General features: G+C 46.5%; 1 protein-coding gene across 3 annotated transcripts in view; it reads left to right on the top strand.

Moving 5' to 3' along the window:
* BLVRA (biliverdin reductase A) overlaps positions 1 to 17,028 on the top strand; it is a 43,904-nt gene that overhangs the window by 4,274 nt on the left and 22,602 nt on the right. For 2 of the 3 annotated variants that reach the window (XM_075558161.1, XM_075558159.1), the window contains exon 2: positions 15,700 to 15,732. The exons of the other annotated variant lie outside the window; for it this stretch is intronic. In XM_075558161.1, the coding sequence (XP_075414276.1) occupies positions 15,721 to 15,732 (12 nt within the window). In that variant the 5' untranslated portion in view covers positions 15,700 to 15,720. The remainder of the gene's footprint in view (positions 1 to 15,699; positions 15,733 to 17,028) is intronic. 3 annotated transcript variants of the gene reach the window in all.

Below are 17,028 nucleotides of genomic sequence, written 5' to 3'. Positions count from 1 at the left end.
TATTGTTGGTGTGCAGTGCAATGCATGGTTTCTGGATGAAGGGGCACTTGTTTATAATTGTCTTTGCCACACCTATGGAGCAGGTTAGGAAAAGGGCATTCACCTATCCAGCCCACCTGTCTAGAAAGTCAGGAAGCAAGGGGTTAAATTCAGTTTGTACTCCTTTGCCACCTGTGCTTTGCCTTGGGACAATGTGGTCGGTACAGTCACTTATATCACCAAAGCACCATCTCTAGCCTTATCAGCAGCCAGAGGTCTTCTCAGGACAGAAGATTTTTTCAGGCCTGGATCGAGTAACTATGAGACATGTGATGTTGGCAGGCTGTGCTTCTGTTGTTGACTAGTCAAATGTCATCCTCAAGACACAATAATCAGGTAGAAATATCTGGGAACTCCTGAATGTGTGGCTTCCAGGCTTCAATGGTCTGGTATGCGCACCTTCCCCAGGCCACTCTGGCTTTGCTAAGACGGTGTTGGAGCGCTTCGGTCCTACTTCCTAGGAGATGGAGGCTATGCATGTATCCAGTCCTCCGCTGTTCTGCCTGATCACATACTTCAAAGTGACAAGTGGGACTGACCATGGGATATAGCTATGACTTTATACATATTCTAATATATTCAGGCACACCCATTATGGAATTTAAAGGGGCATTATTAATATTCAGAGAGCTCTCTTAATGTCCCTTCCAATTCATTTTAATCTGATAACAATGAGTATTAGTTTCCAGCACATAGATGTTTTTTTCATTTCTTGACTTTTTGGATCGCTCTATGATCTTTTTCAATGAACAAAATGATACATTTATTTTGTTCTGGAGAATATACCCAATAAAGCATACACCACTTAGCAGTTTCTGCATGTCCAACTCACTAACACCGATTACATTGATTGGACCGTGTGACCTACTGGTAACGTCAGGGAAGCGTTGGATAGCTAACTACACGGTTGACACTTCAAACTTACCAGTAACTCAGCAGGAGGAAGAGGAGGCTATTTGCTCCCCTAAGGATTCCCCCTCTCCCCCCCCCCCCACCTAAGGATTTGTAGTCTCAGAAACCCTATCTAGGATCTCTGTAATTTGAAATCGACTTGATGGCTTTTGATGACAATTCTCATTCTCCTTTTCTGAGTTATTCCATTGCCGTTAACATAAATTAATTGTCTCTAAACAGGGCATCTGACCAGTTCAATTACAACTGTCAGAGGCTTTACAGTGCCTCTCGTGAGTGGGCTTTTGACCCAAGTGCTGCTAACCCCAAGGACGGCAGTTCAAACCATCAGCCACTCTTAAGGGGAAAGATGAGACTGTGTACTCCTGTAAATATCTACAGTGTCTGAAATGCTACATAGGGTTGCTATGAGTCGGAGTAATTCAATGGCAGGGGGTTTATTTGTTTGTTTATTCGTTTTAGGGAACAGGCAGGGATGTCCCACTCAAGAGGACAGCCAGTTATACTGTTCTGAACGTGTGTTGAGCACCATGTTTGAGTAGGGCACCACTGCCTCTCTCCTACTCTGGCCAAAATCCCACCTGCAAGGGGTTTGGTTGCTGAGCATTGTGTTTGCTCCAGCGGTCGTGACTGAACAGGTTCCCACTGGTTTGAGTGCCTGCCCTAAGATTCCTATCTAACCCTTCAAGTTGCTATCATCACGTTGGTCCTTTACAAAGTGTTCTTAAGAAAGCACGATGCTCGTAGCCCACATTTTTATCAGTTAAGTAAACTATGACTTGGATTTCTTTTTAATAGTGTGTTTGGCATATCTTTCACGTATCATACAATTTAATCTTTCAGTCATCTCAAGAAGAGTTGTGTCGTCATCACCGCATCGATTTCAGAACATTTTCCTCTTTCTTGGGCTCTTTACTGTTCGCACCCATTTCCCCCCAGGGTCCCTTGTCACGCCCCTAGAAAATTAATCTACTTACTGACTATAAATTGATCTGGCCTTGATTTCATATACAGAAAATTATACAAAACAAGAAACAAACAATAACAAAACAAAATTGAGAAAAACCTCATTGGAAAGAAAGTAGAAAATATTAAGCACTGAAACAACTTTAAAATGGGTCAAAGGGAGTGCCATATTGGCGTTACAGTGCTGTCTGTCTGATCGCAGGGCTAGTCACATCCATGACCTGCCATCAGACAGGACTCTCTGAAGGCTTGCTCTAAGCGGGCCTCTTGCGAATGGGTTTTGGGTCAGCCATAGTCTTCTGCAAAGCCGGTGTTCAGATATTAAGTTCTGATATCCCTCCCTCCCTCCCTCTTCTGGATTTGGATTTTATTATGTACAATCCTTAGATCACACAGGCTCATGTGCTTCTTTTATGTGGACTTAGTTGATGCCTCACTTAGCCGACTGCTTTAAGATAAGCCTTTAAGACATTAGATGCTATGCTTTCTAATAACTAGGCACCATCTGGTTTCTTCACCACACTTTGCTATAGCATTCATGTCTGCAATGACCTCTACATGAAGACAGGTATTGCGTCAGGCCACATATGATCTGCTTTTAAGATTTCTGGGAATGTTTTTGGCTTAAGGTTTAAAGACGGGGGGGGGGCAATAATTTCAGGAGAATTTGCAGTTATGTTCAGCATTCTCCCACTTTTGTTCAGGTTTCATTTAGAGGTTTTTTTTTTAAGCAAAATGTTTAATAGTGGAAACTGGGCATCATAAAGTTCTAGTCTCATGCAAAGGAGGTAGTTGTTCATGGAGGTAATTAACCAGACAGCCCAAATCCTCCCTTCTCTTCTTGACTCTCCTTCCATTGTTGCTCCAGGTGAATAGCGATCAAGTCTTGTGCCTTGCATGGCCATGTTCTGGCTTTTCATATACCAAGCACTATACAATAAGCTAGGAGTTAGAACAAAAGTACTCAACTTGTTTTTAGCCCAGTTACCTGAGGTGGCCTATGAAACTGCAACCCTAAACTTCCACACCAAGAAACCAAATTCCATAGTGCAATTGATACATAAACAACCACAGAAGCTACTCTTGTTTTTTTATCATTGTTGTAAATATTTTCCACAATTTTTGTAAGTTTTTATAAGTGTAAGATTTATTGGCAATACTTAACAATAATCAACTATGGAACCTTGCCCTTAATCAGTTTATTTTTTTTAATCACTGTGAACAACAAAAAAAGAGAGCTTCCTCTTTCTCCTTCCCTCCAACCCCTCAAAAAAATGTTAACTCACTGCCAAAGACTCACTTCCAGCTCATCTCTACCCTGCCTGGTACCCAGTGGTAATCTTGGATCTCAAAACATTTGCCTTTTCCTGGCTTCTTGCATCAGCAAGATCACAAAGTATATGCCCTTTTGGGCTCTACTTATTTTCTTCAGCATGATGTCTTCAAACTCTCCATGTTATAGCCTCGCCTTTATCAAGACTTTGCTGCTTCTACTGGCTAAGCACTATTCCTTTGTACATGTGCCCCACGTTTTGTTTATCCATTCATCTCTTCATGGGCATTAGCTTGTTCCCAACTTTTGGCTATTGTGAATAAGCTACAAGGAGCACTGAAATGTGAGTCTCACAGTCTGCTTGGAGCCTATACCAAAGATAGAATAGCTGGGTTCTTTCGCTGTCCTTTTTCTTTTTTTTTAAGGAACCAGCATATTGTTTTCTACAACAGCTGCCCCACTTTGAAGTCCTCCTACCAATGGATACGGGTTTTAATTTCCCCACATTCTCACTAGCATTTGGTATTTCTGTTGTTGTTTTGCTGGTTTATTTGTTTGGGTTGGCTTTGTTTGTTTGTTTCATATCAGACATCCTAATGAGAGTGAAATGGTATCTCATTGTGCTTTTGATTTGGGTCTCTCTGCTGGCTAATGGAGGAGTCTGGTGGCATAGGGGTTAAGTGTTGGGCCGCTAACTTCAAGTCAGTAGTTAAAAACCACTGCCCTCCAAGGGAAAAGGCAAGGCTTTCTACTCTATTAAAGAGTTACAGTCTTGGAAACCCGCAGGGCTCTTCCACCCTATCCTAGAAATTGCCTGGACAGCAATGAGTTTATTTTTGGTTTTGCTGGCGAATTATATTGAACATCTTTTAATGGGTTTCATAGCCATTTGAGTGTCCTTTTTAATGATAAGTTGACTCAAGTTCTTTCCCTGTATTATGATTGGGTTGTCTTTTTATACTCATATATATTTGGTTATTTGATTCTATCTGATAGTATCTGATCGTATTTGAAGATACTCGACCAATCAGTTGTCTCTTCACTTTTATAGTACAGATTTTTTAGCAGCTTTATTGGCATATAATTCACATATCACACAATTCAATAGTTCAGTCACACCAAGAAAAAATGTACAGTCATCAACATAATAAATTTTAGAGCATTTTCTTCATTCTTGTACTCATTGTTATTAGCTCCTCATTTTCCCCAACCTTCCCTCCATGTCCCCAAGGAACCATTAATCCAGCGACTGAAAGAGGAAAATATTAAAATATAGGATAAATTTTAAATGGATCATATGATCCATTTTATGACCATATGAGCAAATGATAATATGCTAAATTTTCACTAACTGCATCTGCAGTTATCCAATTTGCAATGTATTCTGCATGATACCAAGGCTAGGAACCACTTTCTAATGCATTCTGCATGTTAGCCAGGCTGTACACATCCCCATCCATGGACAGAGGGCTTCACCAGGGGCTTACTTCACATGTATTTCCTTTCACTTTTTTTTTTGACGGAAACAACTGTAAAATGAGAAACAACTTTCAAATGAGTCACCGGGGAGATCAGATGATGCGATGCTTGCCATGATTAATTTTGCAGTCTTTCTGTCTCATCACACGGTTATTCACATTCCTCAACTATGGTCACACAGGACTCCCTGTGGACTCTAGCAAGGTCACCTTCTCTCTCACCCTTCCTCATACTTTCCGTGGCCTGGCTTTGGAGTCACGATGAGCGGCCTCTGAGGAAGCCTTTCAAGACTTTCACGGAGATAGGAGGAGGATGAGAGCTGTAGTTGACTCAGGGTTTCTCACCTCAGGCACTATTGACAGTTGGGGGTGGTACCGTACATTTTTGTTGTGGGGGCTACGCTGTGCAGTACAGGAGAGCTAACAGCATTCCTGGTCTTACTGGGAGCACACCGCTCCCCTCCCTGCCCCAGCTGAGATATCAGAAATGTCCACTGAGTTAATGAAAATGACTAAATTATTGCTGACATGCTCTAATGGGATTCAAATTCCAGTGTGAATGTGGGAGAATGAGTAAGACAGAGAGAAGCTAAGGGTTTAGTACTGGCTGTAACACTCCTTTTCTCTGAAAGGTTGATAGGCAAGTATACAATTGTATATCAGCCAGGATCCTGATAGGGAAAAAAAACACAGAAAAGGAAATTTTTTGAGGGGGCTGTAGAATGTGGTAAGTATTGGGCTGCTAACCACAAGGTTGGTGGTTCAAACCTACCAGCTGCTACAAGGGCAAAAGATGGCAGTCTGCTCCTGTATAGAAGTATAGCCTGGGAAACCCCCAAGGGCAGTTCTGCTCTGCCCTTTGTGGTTGCTTTGAGACCACACAGACTCAATGGCAGTGAGTATAAAGGAGCAACCCTTGTGTGGTCCAAATGGGAGCACAGTCAGCTGCTAAGTGGAAATTTGGAAGTTGAAGTCCACTCAAAGGTATCTTAGAAGAAATGCCTGGTTTACTTCAAAGAAATGGGCCATTGAGCACCCCCCATCGAGCACAGATCTACGCTGACACACAAGGAATCACTGAGAGTCAATCCACTTGATGGGAACTGGGTACTGATACTGGAGTTCAATAACTGACAGGTGATGGTGGGGGCGCCTAAGGGTGAGTAACAGTGGGAAGCCATTGGTTGCTCCTCGGTCTGAAGGGCCAAGGGAGGGAGCTGTGGTTCCAGAGCTCGACAGGAACTGGCGCTCTGGAAGAGGGCCTGCTATTCAGCATGGCTGTGGGCAGCCCAGAGTGCAGCCACGGCCGGGTACTTGAGTGAATACCCCAGAACCGCTCTTCTTCCACTGGCCAAATTATTCCATTATCTTTCCATTCCATTTCCCCTTGAACTTTTTGAAGTCCCCTCATATTCCTTCAGGTCTCACTGTGAGTCATGGTACCCTCGCCGACTGCAGTAGTTCAGTCTCCCTCAGCAGTAGGCCTCGGCCAGGAAGAGTGGATAGTTCAAAAGCAGACTCAGGTTATGCCCTGAGCGTTTAGGGTCAGTGCCTAGGAGCTTGCCTTGCTCCCAACCCAGTTTTGAAATGGGGTTGCGCCTTAGGTGTACTCCGTTGCTGCTCTTGTAAGATATGGCTGTCCTCCTCCAGGTTCCAGTATACCAGCTCTTTCGACTGTAATTACCTGGGCTCACAGGATCCCCTATCTCTCCTGTGTGCTAAGATCACTCTCCGTGGAATGTAGCGCGTTTGACCATGGTGACACAAGGAGGAGGAAGGAGGAGCACGGAGTGCAGTCAGAAGAAGACAGTGGTGTTTATTCTCGCAGGATGCCAGGACAGCCCGATCTGTTGGCAGTCCTGTGCCTGCTGAGGGCCGCCCTCCATGGCAGCAGCTCGGGAACCTGCACCTCGCCCTGCTTTGCTTGACCTGTCTCCTCCCCGGAGAACAAGGGAGTCAAACATTCAAGAAAGCTAAATCTAAAGGATTGCAATCATAGCCTATCGGGACGGAAGGAGTGCCCGGGGGTCCTCTAAATGTCCCCACCTCTGCTTCTGAATGTTGCACAAAGCAAAGCATGAGAGCCCTGCACTCTGGCCTGGGTCACGCAGGTAGTGGGACTCCACACCAAATCTAGATTTCTGGCTTCTTGAATCCAGGCAGGCTCACGATCCCCACCAGGACAGCTGGTCTGTGTGCATTTGAGCATATTGTGCTTCAGGGTCACGGAAATAAGGGTCAAACTCCAGCACAGCTTAGCAGGCGTGCTGCGGCAGTAGATATGGGGAAGGCCACACGTCCTTTGAATCACTTTCAAAAGTGGCTATTTGTGCACAGGTGTTGAATACCACCCGTCCCCTACCCTCACCCCATTCACTTTCTAGGGAATCACCTCTGCCATTTGTCCAGAACGGAGTGAATTTTTTTTTTACTCCCTATTTTATTGGGAGCTCTGACAGATATTAAAACAATCCACAGTTCAATTCAAGCAAGCATGATTGTACAAATGCTGCCACCATTGTTTTCAAAACATTTTCTTCCTGCACTCTTTGATATCAGCTCCCCTTTATTCCCTGCCCTCCCCGAACCCTACCCCCTGGATCCCTTGTTATTATATTAAATACTATTATTGTTGTTGTTAAGATATAGCATCTGGGGTCTTAAAGGCTTGTACTTAAACTAACAGTCATCTAGCAGGGAAGCAGCAAAGTCCACATGGAAGAAGCACACAAGCCTGTGTGATCATGAGGGGTTGACGTGAATAGGTATCAGAAGTTGAAAGCAAGCAATCAAATTGACAGGAAAGAACATAGACAAAGTGGAGACCCAGAAAACATCTGTAAGATTATGGGACAGTCCCTCACAGAAGGGCCCATGGAAGGGATGATATGTCCAGGTTGCAATATAGCCCCGTTGAAACACACAACTATCCTCTACTTCTTTAATATTTCCTCCCCCTACTATTTTGGTCTTAGTTTTACCTGATTAATCCTGTTAGACCTGCATATGTTCATTTGTATAATTAAGAGCATTCAATGCATGAAATCCAAGAGAGAGAGACCCTTCAGAAATAGTAATGGGAGTAATGATTCCCTGAGGGTTCAGAAAGAGAGGGGGAGGGGAGGGGAAACTGATAGTAAGGATAACTGTATTAACCCCACTTGATGGGAACGAATAACAGAATGGTACGTGAACAGATACATTGGATAATCTAAGATTTGGGGGGGGAAGGGGGATAATAACAAAATTCATTTTTATAAGAAGGCGCTGGTTCTGCAGAGACTGAGGTTATTCACCTCCATTTAACTTATAAGTGTGATGCAGTCACCATGCAAGTCCCACGAGATTTTTTTTTAAACTCAACAATGTTAACACAAATCGTCTGGAAGCCTAAGCAACTAATTATAGGTAAGAGAACATTGCAACTTTTAGGGAGAGATCGACCTAAAGTTGAACTAGCAGATAGCAACCGATATAAAATGACAGCAATATAAACGACATGTTCTGAGCACGAGGATAGGGTTGGATACCGCAGAAGAGAACCGGAATAAACGTGGGCATAGGAATTTCGTCTCCACCTGAACTCAGGGCCAGGACACCTGGTGGTGCGATGGGTTATGTGTGGGGCTGCGAACAAAAGGGCAGAGGTGTGACTCAACCAGCTGCTTCACACACGAGGCAGTATACTTGTGTCAAGATTTATAGCCACCCGTGGAGCAGTTCGACTTTGTCCAGTAGGGTCCTTTTGAGCCAGAATCAACTTGGAAGCAGTGGGAATGGACTCACGAGGCACCCTGGGGTGCACTGATTAAGCATTTGACTGCACACCCAAAGTTCAGGAATTAGAACCCGCCAGCCAGGCTGCAGGAGGAAGATGTGGCAGCCTGCTTCCTCCTTAAGATTCCATCCTTCAAACCAGTTCTCCTCTGTGCTATCAGGTCTCTCTGAGTCAGAATGGACTCCGTGGCAGCAGGTTGGCTTTGTTTTTGTTTTTAATGACCTCATTGAGGAAAGGATGAAACATTCCATGAATTATGCAGAAACAATTCAGTAACTATTTGGGAAGAACAAAGATTCTTATTTCATGTCCTAGCCCAGATGGGAGGGGGATTCAAAAAGTTCCTGGAAAGATTTGATTTGATATTCTTTTCATCCCATTGCTCCATGAACCCTGTTAAGTCTCCTGGTACAATTGGACCGGGTTAGGTAGCACCCCCAGGTCCAACAGGAAAGCATTGCCCTACCCTGCACCATGCTCCCGATCCTTCCTATGTGTAAGCCCGTTGTTGTAACCGCTATGTCGGTCCATCTTGTTGAAGGTTTTCTTCTTTTACCCTGGCCTTCTACCTTAGTAGGCATGATGTCTTTCTCCAGAAACGGTCCCTCAACCTGCCCAAAGGACATGAGGTGAAGCCACATCATCCTCTCTCCTAAGGAGCATTTTGACTGTACTTCCAAGCACACATTAGCTCTTTCTTCGTGTAGTCTGTATTCCTTACCAGCACCACAATTCAAATGAATCACCCCCTCTCCCATCTTCCTTACTCACTGTCCAGAGAAAAAGAGCAGGATGGTAGCTTTCTATTCCTGTAAACAGTTAACAGTCTCGAAAACCCACAGTTTGCCTTGAGTCGGCATTGACTGAGTGGCAATGAGTCTGGTTTGGTGAATTTCCCCTACAGGTGAAGCAATTGAGAGCCCTGCGTCTTGTGTCTTGCTCATCTTTGTCCTCAAAGTGACATCTTTGCTTCTTAAGGGATCTTTTTGCACCCAATTTGCCCAATGCAGTACGTTTCTGCATTTCTTGACTACAACTTTCATGGGCGTGCTTGTGGAGTCAATTAAAATGAGACCCTTGACAACTTCAATTGTCTCTCCATTGGTCATGTTGTTATTTATTTGTCTCTCCATTGGTCATGTTGTTATTTATTTGTCTCTCCATTGGTCATGTTGTTATTTATTTGCCCAGTGTTGAGGGTTTTTTGAAAACCTTTTTAAGTTGCTGTGTCATCCATACTGAATCCTATTGTGTTTGATTTGTAGGAATAAGGACTTTAAGGCCTCTTGCTTTTAGCAAACAAGGCTGTGTCCTCTGAAAATGTGGATGGTTAAGGAGCCTCCCTCTTGGCCAGTTCCTGGGTTTTGCTTTTCATAGTCCACCTTTTTGGATTCTTTGCTGAACACACAGATTGAATAAGTATGGTGGAGGGATACAACCCGGACACACACACCTCCTCATTTTAAACCACGCAGCATCCCCTTGATTTCTTTGAACAACTGCCTCTTGGTCTGTGTATAGGTTTCCATGTGAGTCTAATCCAGTACCCTGAATTAGTATTCACAGTGTTCTCCATAATTTGTTAGAATACACACACACACACAGTGGAATACCTTTACATAGTCAGTAAGACATAGTAAACATCTTTCTGGTATTCTCTACTTTCAGCCAAGATCCACCTTACTTCAGCAATTATAGCCTTCATTTTACACACACACACCACACCTCACCCCAACACCCCCACTCCAACCCCCTGGCAAACACAACTGAGACTGATTTTAAACCTAAAAATTAAATTTTTTTTCTAATCTGAAAGTCAATAAAAATGCCTGTAAGTGTTCTGGAAACACTTTTGTAACCGTAATACAAATAATAGCAAAAAGGTCAGAAAACCTAAAGCTTCTTAGTGTTTGACAAATCCCTCTGAGAGGTACAACTAAGATTGTTACAGGATTAGGTCTAATGTAAAACATAGAGTACAGTTCTCCTCCACAGCCTCTTCTGAGCTTTACTGGCCTTGGCACGCAGGGTACCGGGAGGAGTTAGTTGCAGGATGGCCAAGTGTTCACAGGTGGGGTCACATCACCTGTGGCCTGGGCGTGCCTCCTCCCCCAACATCACCTTCCAATAAGAAGAGTTGAAACCTCAAAGGGGAACAGCAGGAAAAGGGCCTGGTGAGCCTCCAAGTGCCGGGAGCACCAGCTAGGCTAACTCGGTGGAAGCTTTTCATAAACAAGGAAGTCAGACCCTTCTGTGATAGGATTTCTAGGAGTGATTCTTTCTTAGGGTTAAAAACAAACACACACTCAATCCACTCCCATCAAGTCAATTCCAACTCAGCATAACCTTATAAGACAGAACTGCTCCTTAGAATTTCCGACGCTGTAAATCTGGGGAGTAGACAGCGGCATCGTTTTTCCTCAGAGCAGCTGGTGGGTTGTGACCCACCAATGCTGTCCTTAACCCACAGCACCACCAAGGCTTCTTCGCCTGCCTACAGATTCTGTTTATTTCCCTTGGCTTTCTTTTCCCCAGGTCCTATGGGAGAACATTGAAGTCCCAAAGTAATACTTTATTGAAAAATTACCCTGTTTTTTTTTTCTTTAAGGAAAACAAGCAAGCAGTTACTTTAAATAAAAAGAAGAAGAAGGGCCAATGGCTCAGCAGTGTAATGAATTTTGCTTGGGGACACAATCCCCGAGGACTTATCTTTGCTGGGAGGACAGGGATGAGGACAGAATCAGGAAGGAGTGGGGTCACTAGGTCAGGGAATGCATTCAATTTTAACAGATAATTGGTAAATGTCCTTCTTTTGAGACCCCCCTGCATTTGTAGCCCCTCCAATAATGTCAGAAAGTGTATTCCCTCCCCCACTTCCTCCAATACCTGTGTCAGACACCTCAGGTCTGTCTGTGGGGCATCTTGGGAAGACTTAGTGTGCCCTCTGTTATCTTGCCCTAGAGGAGTCCTCGTGGTATAATGGTTATGAGTTGGGCTGTGATTTACATGGTCAGCAGTTCAAAACCACCAGAAGAAAGACTGGGCTTTTCTACTCCCGTAAACAGTTAGTCTCAGGAAATCCCTGGGAATTGCTGTGAGTCATCATTGACAGCTGCAGTGAGAGTGGTTCTTGGGAGCAAGCCCTACCTTGGTGGTTGGTCCTGTGGAGTCAAGGTCAGCAGTCCCACTCCTTGGAGTCACAGGAGACCTTCGGCTTCTGTAAAGATTTACAGCCTCACAAACTCTAGGTATGGTTGTTACGGTCCGGATGGCCTTGTGGGTTTGGATTTTTCAGGCCATGTATATGGTTGAGCATCATTTCTGCTCTTTCAAGAGCCCCTAAAATTTCCTTTTCTGGGAAATAGAAAGGGTTTTAGAACTGGAAGAGTCCTCGGAGATCCAGTCCAACCCCTTTAACCTACAGATGAGGAGCTTGGTCACTTGGCTAGTTCTTCGCAGGCGCAAACAAACCTCCCCTGGGTCAGAGTCAGGCCTGGAAAGGGTCTGTGGTACCATCCAGCGTTTGCTCTGGAACAGGAAAATCTAGAACTTACAGCCAGTGCCATCACAATGTGGCTATGCGGCCTGAGCCCTGAGCTGTTACGTGTCCCTGAACTTGTCCTACATCATCTAAAGTGGGATGGCCACTGCTTTTCATTTTTCTGCAAAGGTTTGTGGGTTAGGAGCCTGGATGGCACAGTGGTTAAAACACTCCACTCACACTCACTAGATGCTCTCCGGGAGAAAGATCGAGCACTCTGCTTCCGTACAAACAGCCGTCAAAGCCCTCTGTCGTGGTCCTATAGGGTCATTATGAAGGCAGTGTGCTTGGTAGTTGAGGGGCCGTATTATAGAGGACTTAACACAGTACGTGCATGGTTTGATCATTCGTCTCGTATTTGTGCATTTTGTTATCTGACGCTTCCACCCATGTGTGCTCTCCAATGGAGACTTAAACCAAATCGCTAAAGCACAGAGCAGGGTGGGGTCCTATCCATGAAGGACTCCCAGATCACAAGCGGAGCCAGGCCAAGTCTGCTCCCAGGGACCCTTTGCCAACGCTTGTCCTGGCCTGCAATCGGACTCTTCTTCCCCAGGTTAGCTCTGCGGGTCTTTATCTTCCTTCCAAGATCCCGCCTGCGCCAACATGCATCCGTCCCTACTGACTCTGGGTCACCTGGAGATAAAGACTGCTGCCTCCGTCACCCTCTGCTTTTTAGGGTCTCCCTTCTAGCAAGTTCTCATTTTTAGGTTTTCGGGAAACCTGACCAAAAACAAACCAAAAAAAAGAACCAACCTCTAAATTACAGAAGGAAACATAGCGCATGTGCTCACCAGATTGGGTCACGAGACCCACTTACAAAGGAGGAAGGACTAGGGCGAGGTGGGAGGGGAACAGCTGGAAACCTCTCTCACAGCACAGAAGATCGGCCAGCTTTGTCCCCGAGCCCTCCGCTGCTAACCCAGCAGCCTGCCAGTCAGCTCCTCCAGAGAAAGCCTGGGACGAAGCCCTCCGGGAAAGGTCTGCTCTGCCCTGTTGGTTTGCCGTGAGTCAGAATTGACCCAACAGGGGTTTTCTGGTTATCTTACTGGACTCTCTGGGGGCGGTGCAAATAGTTAGTCTTGGCTACTAACTGAAAGGCTGGGGGTTCAAATCCACCCAGGGCCTCGGAAGAAAGGCCTGGTGATCTACTTCTGAAAGCCATTATAATATGAATCCCCAAACTATACCCCAGCCTACCAGGCGCATGTGGGGTCACCATGAGCTGGCTTGGTGGCAGCTGGTAATTTTACTATTGTGGTTATGCCCCTGATGCTTCCCTCTTCCTAGGCTTTGACAGAGAAGAAGGGCAGTTGTAGGGTCAGGTTCAGGGACCAGGGCTCCCACAACTGTGGTCCTCAACCGTGGGGGGGGGGGAGGGGGGCTTCCCTCCCTGTGAGTTTATTGATTGATTTATAAATCATTTTACTGGGGGCTCTTACAGCTCTTATAACAACCCATACACCCGTTGTATCAAGCACATTTGTGTATATACTGCCATCATCATTTTCAGAACATTTACTTTCTATTTGAGCCCTTGGTATCAGCTCCTCTCCCCCACCCCCCAACTCTCCCACCCTTGTGAAACCTTGATAAATTATAAATTACTTTTTTTCTTATCTTATACTGTCCATTGTCTCCCTTCACCCATGTTTCTGTTGTTTGTCCCCTGGGGGGGGGGGTCATAATAAGTCTATCATTGTGATCAGTCTCCCCTTTTCCCCCACCTTCCCCACCCTCATGATATCGCTACTCCCATTACTGTTCCTGAGGGATTTATCTGCCCTAGATTCTGTGTTGTCTAGAGCTCTTATCTGTACCAGTGTACATGTTTCAGTCTAGCCAGATGGCTAAGATAGAACTGGGGTTATGATAGTGGGGGGAGGAAACATTACAGAACTAGAGGAGTGCTATATGTTTTGTCAGTGCTATACTGCACCGGTGCTATACTGGCTGATGCGTCCCTTCCTTATGACCCTTCTGGGAGGGAATGTCCAATTCCCTGTAAGTTTAGAGCAGTCGCTTGCTGGGCTTGGCCCAGATTAATCCCTGCAGTTGCCTCTCACTGACCCTTGGCCCAGGCCTTCCTTGCCCAGGATGTGTGCTAGGGAAAAAGAAACAGAGACAATTCCAGCCACATGGAGACATGACTGGGCAGGCGCAGGCTCATCCATCTGAGCCTCTTGAATATGGTTTTCTGACCACATGCACAGAACTCCCAGATGCCTATGGAGCAGTGGTTCTCCACCTTCCTGATGCCGCGACCCTTTCATACAGTTCCTTATGTGGTGGTGACCCCCCAACCATAAAATTGTTTTCATTGCTACTTCATCACTGTCATTTTGCTATTGTCATGAATCAGGCGACCCCTGTGAAAAGGTCATTTGACCCCCAAAGGGGTCGCGACCCACAGGTTGAGAACCGATGCTGTAGCCCACGCGGGTTCTTAGCCTCCACTCCAGATCTCCAGAATCAGAGTCTCAGGGACTGAAGCCCAGAAATCAGCATTTCCAACCAGCAGTCTCAGGAGTCCATTAACCTGGGAACCCCTGTTAGGCCCCACTGCCTGCTCGTGTCCCTGCTCCTCATGACCCCTTCATCCCTTCACTCCTGCTCACCTGTCCTCACACCTTACTTCTCCTGAGTGCTCACAGTCCAGCAAAATGTTCGCATAATAAACGAAAACCCTCTGAAAGCTCATCGAAAGGGGCGGAGGGTAAAGAGGAGTTCGTTTCCTCAGTTGTGAACTTCCATGGGCTCAGCCCCAGAAAGCACAATTGCTATTTTCTAGTCCTGGCTGTCCCCAGGATCAATTATGCTTCAGACTGTCGTGATACATAGAGTTTTTGATGCTTGGCTTCCCGGGTAGACTGCCAGCCCTTTCTTTCTAGTCTGTCTTGGGTTGGAAGCTCCACTGAAAACCTGTCCAGCCACATGTACCCACGCACAGCTTCCCCTGACTGACAAGCAGTGGCCAGGTTTCAAGGCCAGGTCTCCGACATCTCACTGCCATCTGGCCGACGCCTACTCAGAAAAGCTCTATAAGGCAAGGTAGAACTGCCCTTCTGGGTTTCTAAGACTGTGACTCTTCACGGGAGTAGAAAGCGACTCTTCACGGGAGTAGAAAGCCTCCTCTTTCTCCCACAGAGCAGCTGGTGGTTTTGAACTGCTGATCTTGAGGTTAGTGGCTTTGTGCGTATGTAACCACTACCCCACCAGGGCTCCTAAGTCTCCTATATGGAATGTGAGAATTCCACTGGGGAACTGCCACCACCCTTTTGCTCCATTATTTCTTACTGCCTCGCTTGTTCCATTAAAAGATAAACCCAAACTGAACTCACTGCCATCGAGTTCATTCCAGTTCATAGCAACCTTGCAGGAAGGACTGGGCAGAACGTCCCTCGCGGGTGCCTGAGACTGTAGCTCTTTAAAGGCACAGACATTGACATTGTTGCACAAGACAGGAGATGGGCCTGGGTAGCTGGAAGTCCCTTTACTGGAGAAGCTGCAGGAAGCCAGCCCCAGCAGCCCCTGGGAGCCGGGACTGGCCCAGGTGCCCTAGTTGGCTGGGACTTAGGGCAACGAGGCAGGTGGGACAGGAAGTTGCAGGACAGAAAGCCAGGTTGGAGGGGGGGGGGGGGGAAAGGCGGCATCTGCCTGGAGTTTGGGCTCACACCACCAGAGTCCTGACCCTCTTCTCTTGTATTCACAGCCACTGCAGGGACAGGCCAAGATGAACGCAGAGGTGAGTTTTCTCTCCCAAGATCTGTCTAAGGTATACTTTCCTCGAAGGGACCCTTGTTCTCCCTGCACGCAGTGCCCTTCCTCCCACAGAGCTTGAAACACATTTCGCCATAAGCGTGCTGTTGGCCACATGGTCTAGGTGATAGAGAAGCATTCAGCCCCTGCGCGTTCCTATCTGTGAGCTTGCAGCTTCAGTGAGATTAGAATTTACCCTCCGGAGCTAATCCTGAACCAGCACTCACGGATGGGGTGAGGGTGCGGGACTGTGAGCCCTGCCTTGTCTTATTCTGGGGACACTTGGTTATGAGGACTTGACTGTAGCTTCTGTCCCTTCCACTACGACTGTTCAGTCATCTATACTGAGCCTCTGGGTCCCTTTGGATTTTCGTGCCCCAGCAACGCCATCCCGTTTTCACTCCTAAGCTCAGCCCAGTCCCTGCACTTCAGTGCCTTTGGGCTGGTAATTCCAACTCTTCTCCCCATCCTGTGGGCAAATCCCACAGGATGTGAGGATCTGAGGTGAAAGGCACAGCTTTCTGCTGGCTGCAGTTGACAGAGAGAGGTCTGCAGCCCTCACCTGGGCTTTCCGCTCTGTCTGCCTGCCAGGGTCCCACCAAACCACTTTCATGTTCCTCAGTAAGGATTTTAAGCCACTGTCTCCCTGTGCTCCACATGCCCCCTCGTCTTCTTCCTCACTCTTGGCATCTGGTTTACCTTTTGCTTTAAGAGAGGAAAAAAAATAGAAGCAACAGACACCGTCTCCCTGAGTCCCTGCCTGCCCGCTTGTCTGGTTCTTCTGGTCTGTGTGGAAGAGTTAGTTCCCAGCGCATGCTCTCTGGACTGCAAGCATGAGGACGCCCAACTTGGCCGGCTTTTCTCCTGGAAGTCCAGGCAGATGACGGGTTTCGGGCTTTGAGGAGGACCAGGCAGCTCAGTAAGCACATCAGGACCCAGGACGTTTTCTTCTCTGCTCTCCATCTGCCGGTTGGCTGCATCCCCTGTGACTTTTAGGGGACCACCAGCAGCAGATGGCCACACACTGCCTCATTCACAGTTAGCAGAAGACCGGGCAACTTCCTCTCTTAAAGCCCCACCTTGGTGAGGAATGGCCCTTAGACGAGACCAAATGGGGCTTGTACTTGGGTGCTTACCTGTGGCAGCGGGAAGCCCAGGCCTTTCGGGAGGGAGAGAACACGCAGATCGCAGAGCCTGAAGCCTGTGATCAGATGTACGAGAGCTCAGCACGGCTCCATTCAAACTATTACAAACCCAGGCCCCCTGGCCCCAGAGACACAAG

This window comes from Tenrec ecaudatus, chromosome 9 (assembly GCF_050624435.1).
Source record: "Tenrec ecaudatus isolate mTenEca1 chromosome 9, mTenEca1.hap1, whole genome shotgun sequence".
NCBI lineage: Eukaryota > Metazoa > Chordata > Mammalia > Afrosoricida > Tenrecidae > Tenrec > Tenrec ecaudatus.
Note: the sequence above shows the minus strand (reverse complement) of the source record. Positions and strands in the feature narration are given on the sequence as shown.